This window comes from Brassica napus, chromosome C3 (assembly GCF_020379485.1).
Source record: "Brassica napus cultivar Da-Ae chromosome C3, Da-Ae, whole genome shotgun sequence".
Lineage (NCBI taxonomy): Eukaryota > Viridiplantae > Streptophyta > Magnoliopsida > Brassicales > Brassicaceae > Brassica > Brassica napus.
Genome location: NC_063446.1, coordinates 30860565 through 30877785, shown reverse-complemented (window position 1 = coordinate 30877785; position 17221 = coordinate 30860565). Strand labels below are relative to the sequence as shown.

At 38.0% G+C, this 17221-nt stretch overlaps 4 protein-coding genes and 1 long non-coding RNA gene across 11 annotated transcripts; 4 read left to right on the top strand and 1 right to left on the bottom strand.

Moving 5' to 3' along the window:
• The first annotated feature begins 1931 nt into the window (after positions 1–1931).
• On the top strand, positions 1932–5340 carry LOC106389364 (mannosyl-oligosaccharide 1,2-alpha-mannosidase MNS2-like). Its single transcript, XM_013829590.3, has 14 exons — positions 1932–2213; positions 2368–2415; positions 2512–2673; positions 2768–2880; positions 2959–3024; positions 3132–3303; positions 3402–3491; positions 3586–3710; positions 3782–3847; positions 4032–4140; positions 4214–4315; positions 4411–4491; positions 4575–4745; positions 4828–5340. Exons 1-14 carry the CDS (start codon positions 2001–2003, stop codon positions 5077–5079), a joined length of 1770 nt encoding a protein of 589 aa, XP_013685044.1. The 5' UTR covers positions 1932–2000; the 3' UTR covers positions 5080–5340.
• Positions 5341–5677: 337 nt separating this feature from the next.
• LOC106424372 (B-box zinc finger protein 32) lies at positions 5678–6793 on the top strand. Its single transcript, XM_013865133.3, has one exon. It carries the CDS (start codon positions 5915–5917, stop codon positions 6575–6577), a length of 663 nt encoding a protein of 220 aa, XP_013720587.2. The 5' UTR covers positions 5678–5914; the 3' UTR covers positions 6578–6793.
• Positions 6794–7207: 414 nt separating this feature from the next.
• BNAC03G41910D lies at positions 7208–9468 on the top strand. The gene is made up of 9 exons (XM_013829585.3): positions 7208–7626; positions 7777–7947; positions 8029–8131; positions 8258–8337; positions 8429–8506; positions 8599–8690; positions 8762–8873; positions 8990–9115; positions 9222–9468. The coding sequence occupies exons 1-9, from the start codon at positions 7363–7365 to the stop codon at positions 9336–9338; spliced, it is 1143 nt and encodes a 380-aa protein (XP_013685039.1). The 5' UTR covers positions 7208–7362; the 3' UTR covers positions 9339–9468.
• Positions 9469–12550: 3082 nt separating this feature from the next.
• Positions 12551–15050, bottom strand: LOC106351431. Of its 7 annotated transcripts, none has more exons than XR_002652570.2 (7): positions 14624–15007; positions 14387–14513; positions 14011–14255; positions 13793–13936; positions 13491–13718; positions 13281–13420; positions 12551–12986 (listed from the first exon to the last, which is right to left on the bottom strand). It is a non-coding gene; the product is annotated as an uncharacterized LOC106351431 (long non-coding RNA). The 7 variants fall into 7 exon arrangements; XR_002652568.2 differs by having other exon boundaries at positions 14011–14249; XR_001271282.3 differs by having other exon boundaries at positions 14387–14441; positions 14624–15006.
• A 118-nt stretch (positions 15051–15168) lies between these two features.
• LOC106389361 (F-box/kelch-repeat protein At1g51550) lies at positions 15169–17047 on the top strand. The gene is made up of 2 exons (XM_013829584.3): positions 15169–15797; positions 15877–17047. The coding sequence occupies exons 1-2, from the start codon at positions 15173–15175 to the stop codon at positions 16836–16838; spliced, it is 1587 nt and encodes a 528-aa protein (XP_013685038.1). The 5' UTR covers positions 15169–15172; the 3' UTR covers positions 16839–17047.
• Positions 17048–17221: the final 174 nt, after the last annotated feature.

The window sequence follows — 17221 nt, the reverse complement described above, 5'->3', positions numbered from 1 at the left end:
CTACATCTCACTTTGGTCATGTTCTTTTTATCTTTTTACCCACCATACTACCAATGTCTAGGATTGCCTCCATAACCCATATCTGAAACGCATAGGAGAATCCATCCAACACGTAACTATTCTTCAGATGCACATCTCTCCTTGCTTTGAGTATTGATGCAAGCAGCTCGTCATACGCGTGAAGACCCCACGGATACATCCTCATCTTCTCAAAATCTATCACCAAACGGATGTATTCATGAGGGATGAAAACTCTTGAATCCTTAGCTATGAGGAATCCATGTATGACACACAGATACACTAGCCTAACCCTGTCCACATACGTCCACTTGTTGCATTCGTGAAGAAGCTTCGTCCTTATCATGAATAAGTTGACCTTTCTATTTTTCCTCAGCACATTGCTCCAGAACCCCTTATCATCCTTCCAATCATTGAAGTTTATGTCAGGTTCATCTTTGAACTTCAATCCTGTCACAACATGAAATTCTTGCGCAGAAAACCTAAGAGGCCTCTTTGCAAATAGAAACCACAGCTCGTGAAGCTTCGAAACCTTGAGCTGCTTGCATATGAAGCTGTGAATGATCTTCCCTGAGTAGATGAGCTTGTTCTCTATGATTGCCAAAAGCGGACCGAAGACAGGATCTTTCAAAACTTCCTCATACTCAATGTTGAGAACACCCTTCACTTCCTCCAGAATTGTACGTCTACACGTGTTGTTAATCTTATCAATTTGCGTCTCAGATCCTTCTTCAAGTATGCGTTGTGGAAACTCGTATGCCATTCCTATAAAACATAAAAGCAATAACTTCAACTCGTTAGTAATGCCTTAAGGAAATCAAACTATAACTCGCAATCAAACAAGTAAACATTTTATATTGCCATGTAACTCACAATCAACTCAACCGCAAACTACAATGAAAACCATCAACATGAATTAATTTGTTTTTAAACAATTCAATCTCTTCCTAGTACATAAGGAACATATAACTCCATCTCATCTTTGATAAACTATAAAACATTCAAGTATAACCAAACCCCCTCACAAACATAATGCATAATTGATTTGATTTCTACTCCATTCAATCTTAAAATTTCAACAAAAAATAAATTTCAAACAATAAAATTGAATCAATTTGATTTCTACTCCATTCAAACTTTTACTAAGATATGAACATCAACAAAATCAAAAAAAAAAAAAACGAAATGGGGACCTCAAAACTTTACCTTCAATTTTAGGGAAAGAGAAACCGAGATAAAAATCGAACAACGTCAATCTCTTCGTCCGTAGAACAACTTAAATCTTTTCCTAGTGCATGCAAATAAAGAAATTAAGATCAACACATCAAGAAAACATAAAAGGGATTTCGAAACCCTAACCTCAACGATTTTGGAACCAAGATGAAGTAAGAGGAAGAGAAGAACAATGTGAAGCTAATCGTCCTTTATCAGCGACAAGAAGCTTCTCCCGAGCTTGAACAACTTCAATTGTAGCCGGCGGAGATTGCAAAGTAATCTTACTCTGTCGTGTTTAGAGAGGAGAGAAGAAAGAAGGAGGACGAAGGAGAAATGTGACGATGAGTTCAAGGTCTCCGACGAACTAAGACGGCCGGAGAAGATGGTGTCGATAACGAAACCTAATCGCCGCCTCTTCGTTAGAGAGAAAACAAAGTTGGAGTCGACGACATGTTATGATTTTTTACTTTGTATCTGTTTTTTTTTTACTTCTTAGTTATTTCTTGAGTAAATTACATGATTTTTTAATATATGTATTTTAAAATTAATAGAAAGGACAAAACAGGATTAGCATTATTGTTTATACTATAGAGACAAAGATTTTGGTTTTAATTCTAAGGGGACAAAGTAGTAGTTGTTTCGTTCTCTTTTCCCAAATTTATGTAAAAAAATTGTACGCTCATTTGTATTTATATTCTTTCCGACACTTTTCATCATCACCCAACTTGTTTGGTTTTTCTCTTTCTATCTTGAAAAAAAACAAACCAATGTTTCTCTTCCTAACTGATTCTTACCGGATCTCCCTCAAAGTTCTAATCGAGATGGCGAGGAGTAGACTGGTTACTGGTCATGGGATATGGAAGTACTTCAACCCTGCTTATTATCACGGAAGGACTATGCGTCTAGCTTTGCTTTTCATGCTCTTCATCTCTGTTTCAATGGTCGTTTGGGACCGTCAAACGCGTGGACGTGATCACGAGGTACTTTCTAATCTATCGAATAGTAGCTCTAGCATCATAGCTCAACTGATAGACGCTAATCGAGTTTAATAATCACAACCCAATCCTAGACTCTCTGTTTGAATTGAGAATGTATCTTCTTATGTGATTTTTTCTTGCACTTATGCGTTGCCAGCTTGAAGTTTCGAAGTTAAATAAACAAGTCTTGCGGTTGCAGCGGATGGTAAGAAGACCCAAAAACACTTAAGAGCTCATTTGATCTTAAGAAACTTTAGGATCTTTATAAAGCTTTCTCGAATATTTTATATATTTCTGCTAGTTAGGAGATGTAAAAAGCGTCAAGGAGGATGCAACTGTGAGGACACTAAAGAACGTCAAGGAAGAACCGGTTGATGCCAAGAGAAAGCAGAGAGTAAAAGAAGCAATGATTCATGCTTGGAGTTCATATGAAAAGTATGCCTGGGGAAAAGACGAGCTTCAGGTACAGCTTCTTCTGAAATTTTATGCTTAAGCTGCAATGCCAAAACATATATGTGTAAGCTATTTTGTTTCTTTCTTTCTTTTTGCATTATCAGCCCCAGACAAAAGATGGCGTTGACAGCTTTGGTGGCTTGGGAGCGACTATAATAGATGCATTAGATACACTCTATATAATGGGTCTACACGAGCAGTTTCAGAAAGCTAGAGAGTGAGTAGATTCTCTTCCATCCTCACCATTTTCTAGGCATGATATAAATAAGCATTGCTTATAGTCTTTCATTTGCAGGTGGGTTGCAACATCATTAGATTTCGACAAGGACTATGACGCCAGTATGTTCGAGACAACCATAAGGTTGCATATAACTTGGTTTACCATGTTGTTTTCTTACCTGTACTAAGAAGAGTCAACTTGTTTAGGTTATTCTGCGCTTATATTTTTTTCTCTTTGTTGGCTTATAGAGTGGTGGGAGGGCTTCTCAGCTCGTATGATCTTTCTGGGGATAAACTTTTCCTTGAAAAGGCCAAGGATATAGCAGATAGATTATTGCCTGCATGGAACTCTTCATCTGGGATCCCATATAATATTATCAACTTGAGGCATGGAAACGCTCACAACCCTACATGGGCAGGGGTAAGTCCTACATTACTTAATGCCATATCTGTATATTATCAACTACATGTGGCATATAAGTTTAGTTGATTGTGTTTTAACATGTTTCTTGTACTTAGGGAGACAGTAATCTTGCAGAATCTGGTACTGAACAGCTCGAGTTTATTGCCCTTTCTCAGAGAACTGGGGACCCTAAATATCAGCAAAAGGTGCGTTTCTTTATTAACTTGTCGCATGATTAACTTACCACATGTTACATACTGATTGGTATGTTTGACCTGTTTGTGTAACTCTGTGTTTCAGGTAGAAAAGGTCATTACAGTACTAAATAAGAACTACCCTGCTGATGGTTTACTTCCAGTCTATATAAATCCCGATACAGCTGAACCATCATACTCGACCATAACATTTGGTGGCGGGGGAGACAGGTTTTTTTTTCAACTGATACCTTCTGGTTAATCTCTGGTTTGATATGTGACTGCTAATGTTTTGCTTACAGCTTTTATGAATATTTACTCAAAGTTTGGGTGTTTGTGAACAAAAATTTAACAGTGAAACACTATAGGTAAGTTTTAACTTTTTTTCCTACTGATCATATATGTATGTATGTATAAGTCAAAGACAAGAAGAACAGTTATATCATGGAGAAAGCTGATGCTTATTTTTGTCCTTGATATCTATGTTCTTTTCTTTGCTGGTATTGTAGTTTTGATATTTAGTATTGTTATGTGTTGGAATCTTGGCATCAGAGATATGTGGGAGAAGTCAATGAATGGTCTGCTAAGCTTGGTTAAGAAATCAACACCTTCCTCCTTTACATATATCTGTGAGAAGAGTGGAAGTTCGTTGACCCATAAGGTATAACCAATATATTCATTGGTGCTGTTGTGATAGATGACAGTTCTCATGTTTCTTTCTCATCAATTTTCAGATGGATGAATTGGCTTGCTTTGCTCCTGGAATGTTGGCTTTAGGATCATCTGGGTATGATGATCCTACTCAAGCAAAGAAGTTTCTCACCCTTGCTGAAGAGGTAAAGCTATGTCTTGAATGGACTTTGGTCATAGCTTCATCAGTAGCTGTTGGAGCTTTAGACTTTATTTTTGTGTGTTTCCCACTTATCTGCAGCTTGCATGGACATGTTATAACTTTTACCAATCAACACCAACAAAACTAGCTGGAGAGAATTATGTCTTCAACTCTGGGAGTGTATGTCAATTGCTTGTCTTTTGCAAATACATTGTTTAGTTTTGTTGTTTGGTACACAATTCATAAAAATTATTATGGTTCAGGACATGAGTGTTGGGGCGCTTTCGAACATCTTGAGGCCAGAGACTGTTGAATCACTGTTTTACCTCTGGAGGTTAACTGGTAACAAGACATATCAAGATTGGGGCTGGGATATTTTTGAAGCCTTTGAGAAGAACTCGCGTATAGAAACTGGATATGTTGGTTTGAAAGATGTAAGTTCGTTCTCCTTAGGCTCCTAAATTGAACCAGCATTATTATGTATAGTCTGATGGTTGATTCTTCAACCTTTTCTAGGTTAATACAGGAGTTAAGGACAACAAGATGCAGAGTTTCTTCCTTGCTGAGACGCTTAAGTATCTCTATCTCCTTTTCTCGCCCACAACGGTTATTCCCTTGGACGAGTGGGTGTTCAACACAGAAGCGCATCCACTTAAGATAGTGCCCTGGAAGGATCAGGTGAATCCCGGACAATCTAACAGCGTGCAGCGACGCAAACCAAGAGTTACATTACGCAAGAGGCGTTTTGGTCGGATGGAACATAAGTAAGCACGCTCGCTGTGGAAGTTTCTTAACTGAGTAATGTGGCTTGGCTATACATAAATACCTTTTAATTATGGTCTTTGCTTTATATATTCAAGGAACCATTAAAAAATTGATTTCAAGATAGGCACTTGTTGGAATAGTTTGACAAAATAACCAAACAGGTTTGCCTTACCTTATACATTGTCTGTTTGTACCCTTGGAAAATAAGATTAGTGGAGTATTAAGTCCTTATCAAAGTTTAAATGAAGGATTTTTTAATTTAAATCTCTCACTATTTCCTGACTTTTACTCCAACCGTATTAGGAAACTTAATAACAAAACGAAGAACATGTGACCGGAAACAAAGAATCTAAAGGTCGAGTATTGTACCTATAATACTACAAAAAGACAGAAACAATGCAGAAGAAATGTAATGGAAGCAACAAACAAAAACAAAAGGCAAATTGCAGTGAGCAAAGACTTTGGTGTTGACAAAGTCGCCACGTCACACGAAAAGACATGGCGGCTAGTGCGATGGTTTAAAAATAGCCACAGATCTCACTGACCTCAAAAACTCTCGACACGTCACATTCAACCAACTCTCCAAACACCACTCATTCATTTCCCAATTTGCAATATTTATTAAACAAATAAAATATTAAAATAAAAATCTGGCTGATGTAAGTTTCTATTAGAAGAAAGATATAAATAAATAATAGCCACTATATTCTATCGTCAACTATGAACCATAAAGCTTAACCGTGTTATTCTCCTTCAATCATAATAAAACATCATCTCCTCCTTTAAATCTCTCTTCCCATCGTCATATAGAAGAATACATTAATACACTAAAACGAAGATGGTGAAACTCTGTGAGCTGTGTGGTGCAGAAGCACACCTCCACTGCGACGCAGACTCCGCTTACCTCTGCCGCTCCTGCGACGTTAAGTTTCACGCCTCTAACTTCCTTTTTTCCCGCCATGTCCGCCGCGCCATCTGCCCTGGTTGCAGTTCCCTCACTGGAGATATCGTCTCTGGTTCTCTTTCCCCTTGGCCTGCTAAAATAACCTGCTCCTGCTGTGGAACGTCTTCGTCTTCGGCTTCGTCTTGCTGCTCCGAGCTATCGTCGTCGACGACGAGGAAGACTATCGTGAACAGAGGGCCGCGAAGGAGGGAAAAGGGAGTCAATGCCGTGGCGGATGGCATTTTTGTAAATTGGTGTGATGAGTTAGGACTAAACGGAGATTCGAAAAACGAAGTCGTTTCGTTGGCGTCTCTCGCTCTGGCCGTGTGGAAAACAAGAGGGACGAAGGTGATTTTAGCAGCTGCGTTTTGGTTCGGTGTTAGGAACGCGCGGAAGACGATGACGTGTCCGAGGCTAAAGAAGGTGGAAGATGTAACCGGAGTTGCAGCAGGAATGATTCGAGCCGGCGAAGGCAAGCTGGCGCGTGCAGTGACGCTACAGCTCAGACGGTGTCGCGTGGATTCAGAGGAAGGATGGGCCGAAAACGACAACGTTTGAGGCGTGGGGGTCCTGCGTTGCACCTGGGCTTTAGTGATAGTGATACAAGTTGCATGTATCATCGATCGACGTGTTGATTTTTATTTCCAAACGTTTTAAATGGTTTTGAACCGCCGCGTGAGATGATAGAAATTTCTTTGTAGAGTGGAGAAGACTACTAAAGTAGTGGTTATTATAATATTCAAGCTTAGATAAAGAAACAAAAAACTTATAATATTGGAAAATCAAAATTATTCTTGTTTTAAATACTAGTATTGATTGAGTAATCAAAATTTACTCTACATCTGTTAATAGTTGATAAGTATACTATTTTAGGCAGTTTATGTAAACAATAATGTACATAATTTAAAAAAAAAAAACGTAAATATTTGTAAGAATTCTATAGTTTAGCTAATCTCTCTAAAATGTGTACAATTAAAATTGGAATTCCCCCTATATTAAAAAAAAAACTATTTATAACTGCTGTTGTTATCAGTAATCATTTATTGCAATGTAGTCATAAACTTATAATGATAATCATGATCTTGTTCGTGAGATGATGATTTGCGTTGAAAAAAGAATATCATCTTTTCCTATTTTTCCTTAGAAAAGGAAACTAATAATAGTATTATTTATTTTGTATTAAAGCCGAAAGGTGAAAAACAGAACACCACTATCCCAGACGCTTTCCGTGAAACCACTGTTTCTTGTTTTAAAGCCCTACTCTGGAAAACTCGTATAAGCTTAGCTTTCAGCTTTCAGTAAAGGCGTCTTGACGAATCTGCCATACTCAAAAGAATCTTACCATGGAAGCTCTCTCTACTTCAGCATACATCTCCAATTTGCCTGAGACCAAGCCTGTCTTCAAATCTTCGCTAGCTTCATCCCAGTCTTCGTGTTGGTTGTGTAGTTCGCCAGCCAAGCGAATCCCCAAGATGAGGGATGGGTCAAGTCACGGGCTTCGTATACAAGCTCTCTTACACAACGAGACACCAAGTGAAGGTGGAGATAATCTTGGGAAGAGTAGTGAATTTAACTTCTTTCCTGGTGATATCTTTTCTTTGTCTTTGGTACGCTTAAGCTACTTCTTGACAGAATATAAAGCATTGAATTGAATCTTGGATTGTTGTTAATAATGAACCTGAAGTAAATAATTCCATTTGGATGGTTTGCTTTGGCTTATAGGCTGGCTAATAGGATTCTAATTGTTTGTGTGTTAGGAAAAGCTTGAGAGTGTAATCGATGTGGAGACATCTCTTGCACTTCCTCAGGGTGCTGGGGGAAACCGAGCTGGGCTTTTTAGAACTCCTATATCTGGCGGAGTTCAGAATGCTACATCAGCTCATGCGTTACCTCGTCCTGCTTTAGCTGTACGGAACTTGCTGGAGCAGGTAAAACAGATTTGTAATTAAACTTGAACGAGAAAGATGATGATAAGTTGTTTAACTGTCTGGTCTTTTGTATGATTCAAGGCTAGGTTTGCTCATCTATGCACAATGATGTCTAAAATGCACCACCGTAGAGAAGGGTACCCCTTTGGCTCTTTGGTTGATTTTGCTCCTGATCGGTTGGGGCGTAAGTCACCAAACCTTTCTTTCTTTCGTTCTTCACTGCTTCTTCTTTGGTGACATACAAAGTCTTGAGTTTGCTGGCTGAGATTATAGATGCACATTGGCTTATACAGTACTTTTTTGTTTCCAGATCCAATATTCTTACTTTCACCGTTGGCCATCCACACACGAAACCTCTTGGCTGAACCTAGATGCAGTCTCGTTGTTCAGGTAACTTTGTGCTATTGGGTTTAAACTACAAAAAATCAAAAGGTTCTCTCTCTTTTTTTTTTGGCTCTCTTAACGGGGTTTTGGCTGGCAGATGCCTGGATGGAGTTGCTTATCTAATGCAAGAGTGACATTATTCGGTGATGTGTACCCATTGTCCGAAGATGAACAGGTTCCTATCTAACTAGCTAGTTGCTAATCTTTGGGTTCAGTAATCTTATCTGTTAAACCAGTTGCAATATCTCTGGTTGTGTGGCTTGGTAGGAGTGGGCTCATAAGCAATACATTGCAAAGCACCAGCACGGAACTTCTGAGCAGTGTGGAAACTTTCGCTATTTTAGAATGCACAACATAAGGTTTTGTTTCCAAAACTTATGTAAGATGATGATTGTTTGTTCACTCCATACTCAAATTTGACTATTGGCAGTGATATATATTTCATTGGAGGCTTTGGAACGGTCGCATGGGTTGATATCAAAGAGTATGAGGCCTTACAGCCAGACAAGATCGCTGTTGATGGTGGTGAGCAAAACCTCAAGGTGCTTCATTTTCAAATCCTTCCTTGGTCCCCCTTACAAACCTCCAAATAAACCACTCCTTGTCCTATAGTAAATTGAAACAGACTCTTTACTTTTACCTCTTTAACCTCTGGTAGGAACTAAATGCCATCTTCTCAAAGCCGCTTAGAGAGTTACTGTCATCTGAATCAGAGGTAGACGACGCTGCTCTCATTTCTATAGATAGCAAAGGGATAGATGTACGGGTTCGTCAAGGTGCTGAGGTAAAAAAAAAAAAAACATTGTATATAACAATTTGGTCCAGTTGATACACATAATCATGCGTAGTGCTTATCAGCTTTCTCTTCTCTGTGTGTTTGGTTTCGTCAGTTCAACATACAAAGGCTAGCATTTGAGGAAGGTCATGGTGTTGAAACGTTGGAAGAAGCTAAAGCTGCACTATGGAAAGTGATTGAGAAGGTCAAACTGTACTATTTGCCGAAATGACCAATAACCTCGAGTTTGCAGAAATGACCAAACCTCTTTTTATCTATGTTTTTACCCAAAATGGATGTTAATCTGGAACTACGGGGTTGAAATCTGAGTTTAATAAAATATTTGGGGGTTACTTTTGATATTTCTATAAGTTCGAAATTACCAAAATTCGTTAGGCCGGAGGAAAACCCCAAGATCCTAATCAAACCTGAACTTATAAACCCAAAACAGATCCGAGTTATAAAAATACTAGAATGTATTTTAATAGGATGATATAAAAATACTAGATTTTGTATGACTATTTTTTCTTTTTCTTTTTATTTGATGAAATGTTAAATTTATTGATCATAGTAAAAGAATGTATTTACAAGATTCACATGGCTAAAGAATAACTAGAGTTTTAAGTGAGATGAGCTTCAAACCATCTACAAAGCAGATCTTTCAACTTCGGCTTCAAGAAGTATCTAGTGGATGAGATGCGGTTTCGCATTGCCTTGTCGACTATACGAACTAACTGATCCACCGGTTTTGCAGTGTTATTGTGCCTCCTGTCGTTTCTCTCCCTCCAAATATAATAGATGGTAACCTGAAGAACCATTCTCAGCAATATATTTTCTCTTTTTCAAACCAAAGCGAACAAAAAAACAACATCGTTTAGTTTAACTATGGTGTTTCAAAAAAATGTTTTTTAACTCTGTTCTTACTTCTAAGTTATGTTAATTTATTTAACAGATGTCTAATTTGACTTAATCAACAAAATTTTAAAGATTTAAAATGAAAATTAAACACAGTTTAATGTTTTAAGTTGTCAGCACAAAAGTTGTTGATTTAAATGATTGAAATTTAAAAGATGAAGATTTTTATCCAATTATCTCAAATTTATTAAAATATATGAATTCAAAGTACTATAATCAAAAACGATCTTAACATGTATATAAATAAACCCCGATTAGAATTTAACATGCTAAATTAAAATTCTAAAATCCCAAAAAAAAAATTGCTCAAAAAGGGATTTGACCAAATTTTTAGGAGCTAGTAAGGATTTTAGGAGTTTCAGAAATAAAATAAAATATTTTATTTTTAAAAAAAACTAACACACGAGATTTGCACGCTACAGTTATAAGGTGTAAGAAAGCCAAATTACAGCTTAGCATATGTCACTAATCGAGGGGGAGGGGAGCATGTGTTACAATAATAGGCATTAGATGTAGCTCGAGGTGTTGAGTATGCACATGCTTACTAATCAGGATTCCATAGAGATCTAAAGCCATCAAACATACTTCATGGTGATGATTTGTAACAGAGTAAACAAAAAGAGATGAAGATGGCCTGAAACAACTTTAGCCAGTATCAAAGAAATTTGGGAGCTTGCAGGTCATTGATGTGCTCATGAGTGTTACGAAAGACCTGACATGGATCACCTCATTAAAGTCCTTTCTCCACTCACAGTTCATTAGAAAATACAGTGACAAGTAGCCCTATTCGCCAATCCGGATTCTCTTCCTCGTTCACTTACGTGGATAGGAGTCGAAGAATAAAGACTGCATTGTTTGATGATTTCGTTGAAACGTTTATTGATGAAGTAAACATTACCACCTAAGAAAATTAATCTGTGAGAAACTCTTCTATCGCCATCGAAGAAAGCCCTCCACTTGTCTGATTTAAGCAATTCGCCGATCTGCTCCACTAAAACACACAAAACTAATAACTACATAAACTGAATCCATGAAACGCAAGTAATGCATTTAGCAAAAATCTATCATAGACGAATTCATTTCTCATTTTTCCAACTGATTCGATCCCTTTTTTTTTTTTGTTTCATACGAAGAGGATGAAATCCTTGTTTATATATCTTGAAATACCATCTCTATAGGTGGTATTTTTCCTTTAATCAAATTTTAACTACAAATGTTTTTTTTTCAGATAATCCATGATAACTTTTGATAAAAACTATCGATGAAATCCCTTTTTTCAATAAGGGGAGATTTTTAGTAGGATTTATATAAATGATAAGTCCAATAACCTTGGATTTATAAGAACTTTTGTAAATATCAAATACAATAAGGGGAGATTTGGTAAAAAATACTCAAATTCAAATTCGAGCACATACATATACCCAAACGTACAAAGCCTCAATTATTTATTTGTCACTAGGGACTTTTCCGGGCTACGCCCGGGGTATTGGTATAAATTTCAGTTAAATTTAAAATGTAAACTTGTATTTGAATATAAATTGATTATATATATTACAATCAATTTTTGCTGAGTATATATTCATTGCCTTGTAACTAAAAACTTTCAAATAATTTAACTCACAATTTGTTGTTTGTTATTACTGAAACTATATATAGAATGATATGTAAGATGACTAAAAGTTAACTAAGCCTAGTTATAATTTAAAATACATTTTATCTTATTTATTTAAGTTTTTTATTAAAAAATTGTAAAATTTACAGCCGATTTAAACTTTGTTTTAACTTTAAAACTATTTAGTTCTAATACAAAATTGAACAGTTTCATAACAGAAATAAAATTGAATCAAAAATTGATCCAAGCGTAAAAATAATATTATTCTCCAAACCGGTTCATGAAATGCATTATAACTTAAAAAAAAATATCACACAATCCAGATAAAAACAATCTTTTAAAACAAACCATCACCAAAATTTTATATTTAAATCATATAAACCAACAATGATCCTAAATTAAGAATTTCTGCCTCGTCCCAAAAACATTAGTCCTTACTTTTATGTTGGTTTGTAGTTTTGATAACTTATTTTAAAGTTATAGTCTGATGTCTTAAAAAAGTTATATATGGTGAAAATTTAATTTAATATTCACAATTTTTAAATTACTTATGAAGATTGTTGCTGAATGCATATAATTTGAAGTAGTGGTGACAATGTTGATGCTCTTGGTCCAAGTCTCCGTGATGTGTTTAAATCTCTATTTAACACTTTTTTAATCGCAACTATTACCAATGAAATGTGTTACAATCTCTATTTTATATTCTCTTCATGGTAATTACTACCAGTGTTCGTGTTTATGTTTTAGACTAACTATATACTTCGTTTTGACTTTTGAGCCCGCTTATCATCGTAACATGTTATAAAAGAACATATAAATCTTTTTAAAATATAATGTTTGTTTTCTCATTGGAACAAAATCAGCCTCGCGTATTGTCTTGCTAAGTTCTATGTATCTTAGCTAATTTATTAATCAAATAATTTTTAAAAAGATCCCAACTTGAATTTTGATATATGTTTTTATGTTTACATGGTCTTGTTTATCTTTAGAAACATTTACTCTTTCTTTCTTCCGTGCAAAGATCACTTTCTTGTCCCCAATCGATATCTTCTTCTTCATCTGAGATTCTTCCAGACATCAGCAATAAACCAGAAGGGAGAGAGAACTAAAAGCTTAACAATCATGAAACTCAGCAGATAATTACTTAAAACCTACTGAAATAAAGATTAAAAAATAAGTTGCAATGGTTGCCACAGAACTTCATCCTCCGGTCATGTCTTCAATGGACTCGCCTCGCCCATCCCATGTCATTTAGCTACGGTAATAAAGTTGACAAATACTTTAGAAGATTGGGTATCATCTTCAGATGTCTCATGGATTTATTTCTTTCGAGGCTATGGTTTAACCTTGTCCCTGTATTAAAGAAAGAAACACATCTTTAGTCTCAGCAATTGATTAGTGAATAAAAGATGAATGATAATTTGTCTAAAAAAGGAAAAATTAATGGTAACATTTAGCACCATTTTCTCTAGATGGAATTTACTGGCAACTGTTTCGGAATTAGCAGTGAACTCATGCAAAAAAATAAGGCTTCAACAATCTGGAAATAAACTCTGATTTAAAAAGAAAAGGACTAAACATAAACATTGCTATCGATCTTTTACAACTCCTGAACACAGAAAGGAGTTTGGTTATTTAAACTATTACCTCAGACTCTGGGATCTTGATGTTTACAGATGACCCAGACTTAAACGAAAATTTCAGAGACAGCTTCGTTGGAAAATTTGGTATCATCGCCTCTTTGGATACCACCGTACTGAACCGGGATCTCCTATGCAAGAATGTACCTTCATCAAGCCACAATGCACTAATGTTATGGTAAAGATTGACCTGTAGAGCATAGTATTGGGTTCTTACTTAGAAGAGTCTGTGACATTAGCTGGAGGAGACAACTAACTTGCTCTGGGTTCATTGTGTTAAGAATGGAGACAGGAGAGTGCTGCCAGCTTAGAACCCATTATAGCTCCAAGGTACAGCATCAATACATCTCAAGCTTGTTTGTAAAGCTCGAGCCGTTCGGATTAGGTTCCTCTTTGTTCCAATGTGCTGTGTTTCTTCGTCCAGCATTGTCCCCGACTTCTCCTTCTGCACCATTTATTTTATTGAATCATTAGAAAATGCTTTCCAATTTAATATGAAAGGGTAATAATATTGTTTACCTCTTTCCTGCCGGGGTGAGGGTAGAAGAATTAAGTTGAGGAAGGATATCTTTGCTTCTCTAACTTGGCAGTAAACAAAAGCTTTGGGAGGAGAGTCTCTCAATGAGTCACAGAGCATGTTTATGTACGCACTTACGTTGTATCCTGTGATAATTAATTCATTGGCATGTCAGATTTGATATGTCTCATTCGTAGTAAGGGAAAGAAGAGACACGTACCAATCTTTCTGAAGTGATTATCGGAGTATATTTCTGCATTTTGGGGTGTGGCATTTCTTGGGTTTGGTTTCTTTTGCTAGGGCTCAAGGTGAATTTTTCTGAAGAACTCAACCGTGAGGTAGCTGGATTCCATGTCCACCAGAACAAAACCGTTTTCCAGCTTTCATATCTGAATCTTTTAAGAGCTTCATTTACAGCAGCTGCTATATGCCTAAATCACTTGCTTGAGTGGGGAATTACTTCAGCTCATGATAGAAAGAACAACAACGGGGCATTTTAGGTTTGAAACCGGAAGTAAATATTAGATAGCAGCTAGACATGAGTAAACCAACAGCTAAAAGCTCAAAATTTTAGCAAGAGGAAGAGAAGATAATACCTACATGTGGAGAATCAGCGGTGCTCCTGGGGCTGTTGAAGCTGCTCGAAACTTCCTGAAATGGGAACAGTGACTGATAAGGATTCCATGAGAGAAAAATGCAATCAGAAACTCTTAAGAATCAATTCTGAAACATATAAACAATTTGGAATCAAAACAAACCTAAAATAACGGAAATTGGTAAGTACAGTAAGAGATACAGAGATTGAAAATGATTATATTAGGTAGCTTTAATACCTGCTCATCTGTAACAGCATCGCAAACCAAGTCAAGGCCCTTCAGAAGGTTCTACTCTGATTGGGAGACACAAAGGTGGTAGGTTTTGTCAATCTCCGTGTAGTGGGGGTGATGGAATAATATCAACAGTGTTTAGATTGTAGTGGTTGAGAGAGAGACACTTTTGTTATTTATAGTGTGGGAAGGGGGAATCTGAAGAGTTGCGACTACTAAACTAATCACGATGAGAGCAGTGGAGAACTTAATTGAATGATTAAAAATGGGGCTTGATGACTTCACAGTAAGTCAGTAACGGGTTTCAGAAATTGAAGACGATGATGATGGAGTGGAAGAGTCTCGAGTACGCTGAACATCGTGCAGGAAAGGAGGTAAGGGTTTAAAATGGGCCACTTGATTTTATATCAGCCCACATAAGTGTGGTCCAATTGTAACTTCGGTCTGATGTGGCAAAACAAAGCTTCACTATTGGTTGATTTTTTATAGTGAGGTGGATAGCTTTAGAGTGGAGAATATTCCCCTTTTAGTATAGGTTAGATTACTGCACTTTACATGACTTTTGTCAAAATAGGAAAAGATTGGTTTTTAGTGTTTTTTTTTACAGTCCCTCTTGTCGGCTCCGTGACACGAGAGAAGAAGAGATCTCTAATCTTCTTCCTCCTTCTTCTTCGTCTTACTCTCTTCTGTCCTTCTTCATCGGTTGATTCAGTAAACCTCCTCTTCTTCTTCAAGACATCATCAACCCCACCGATGGCGGAGATCGCTTCCACCTCCTCCGGCAGAGGCCACCAATCTCCTCCGGCGCCGATAATGAACTTAGCCGACGACCATCTCTTCACCGTCCTCCTCCTCCTCCCCGTGGATTCAATCCTCTCTTTCTCAGCCACCTGCAAGAGGTTCCGTAACCTCGCCTGCTCCGACAGCCTCTGGGAGTCCTTATGGCGGCGAGAGTGGGGCCCATCATCGGCCGAATCAGTAAAGTCATCGGGGTTGTTATTACCGTGGATGGTTCTGTTTAAGAGAGTCTGCAAGCTCGATTCCGTCTCTTGCCACAGAATCTCGGACCTAGACGATGATGAGGAGGAGTCTTCTTCGTTGCTACCTCTCCCGAGAGCTTCTCACTCTCTCAACTTCGTTACTGATTATCTCGTCCTCTTCGGTGGTGGCCGTGAAGGAGGTGTCAAAGCTCTCTCCTTTTGTTGAATCAGTGAACTCTCTAGTGCTTGCTTGTTTCATGTTTTCTTGTGTTTTTACAGGACGTCATCTTGATGACACGTGGACGGCTTACGTCGGAGAGACCAATCAGAAGACGTTGAGGTGGAAGAAAGCTGATTCAGTAACACCCGGTGGGAGATTCGGACACACTTGCGTCGTCATAGGAGACTCGCTGGTCTTGTTCGGAGGGATAAACGACCGTGGAGAGCGGCTGAACGACACGTGGATAGGTCGAGTGGGCTGCCACGGGAAGCAACTCTTATGGAAGCTGCTAACCGTTGTGGGAGCTCCCAAGCCGCCTCCTCGAGGCGCTCATGCCGCTTCTTGTATCTCAGAGAAGACGATGGTCGTGCAAGGAGGGATCGGTTTGAGCGGAGTGAGACTGGGGGACACGTGGATTCTTGAACTCTCCGAGGATCTAAACTCGGGGACGTGGCACGAGGTCGTGTCTAACGCCTTGTTACCCCCACGGTCGGGGCATACTCTGACTTACATAAGGGAGAACCAAGTGGTTCTCTTCGGAGGAAGAGGGTTGGGTTACGATGTGCTTAACGATGTTTGGCTGTTGGATACTCAAGAGCAGTGCGAGCGATGGATACAGATCTTCTACGACTTTCAAGACTTGGAGGAGAGCGCTTCGTTGCCAAGGGTTGGTCACTCGGCCACACTCATATTGGGCGGTCGGATTCTTATTTACGGAGGTGAAGATACGTTTAGGCACAAGAAGGATGATTTTTGGGCGTTGGATGTCAAGACCATTCCTTCTAAGGGTCTGCAGGTGGATGGAGGAGCGGTTTGTTTAAACGGTTCGAAGGCGTGGAAGAGGCTTGATGGGGTGTCTTACAGACCCAAAGGGCGGTCGTTTCATCGCGCATGCGCTGATGGTTCGGGACGGTATGTGTATGTGTTTGGTGGAATGGTTGATGGTCTGAATCTTGCTGTAACATCAAGTCTTAGATTTGAGAATGAGCTCTTTATGGTGGAGCTTCTTCTTGGCTTGTAGGGACATGGAAGGACTATTTTTGTTTCTTTGAATTAAAGGGTTTTGAGTTAAGAAACCTACAATAACATTAGTATTGGGTATTGACGCATTGTTGATTTGTTGTGCTGAAATGTCTGATCTCTATGGTTTTTAGCAATGCAGACATTGTTACCAGTTTTTTTCTACACTTGAAAAAAAAATCAAGTACATAATTTAACATATGTATAACTTATGTGTGTGTGTTGGCCTGTTAGATTCAGCTCAAAGCTGGGTTTTGAAAAGAAACAGATTTTGCTACATGAGATCTTGGTTACGGCAGTACATAACTGATCTTTTGAAAAAAAACGTTTGGTGATTAACAAGAAACAGAAGACAACTGTGAGATGAAGAAAGCACACAAAGAT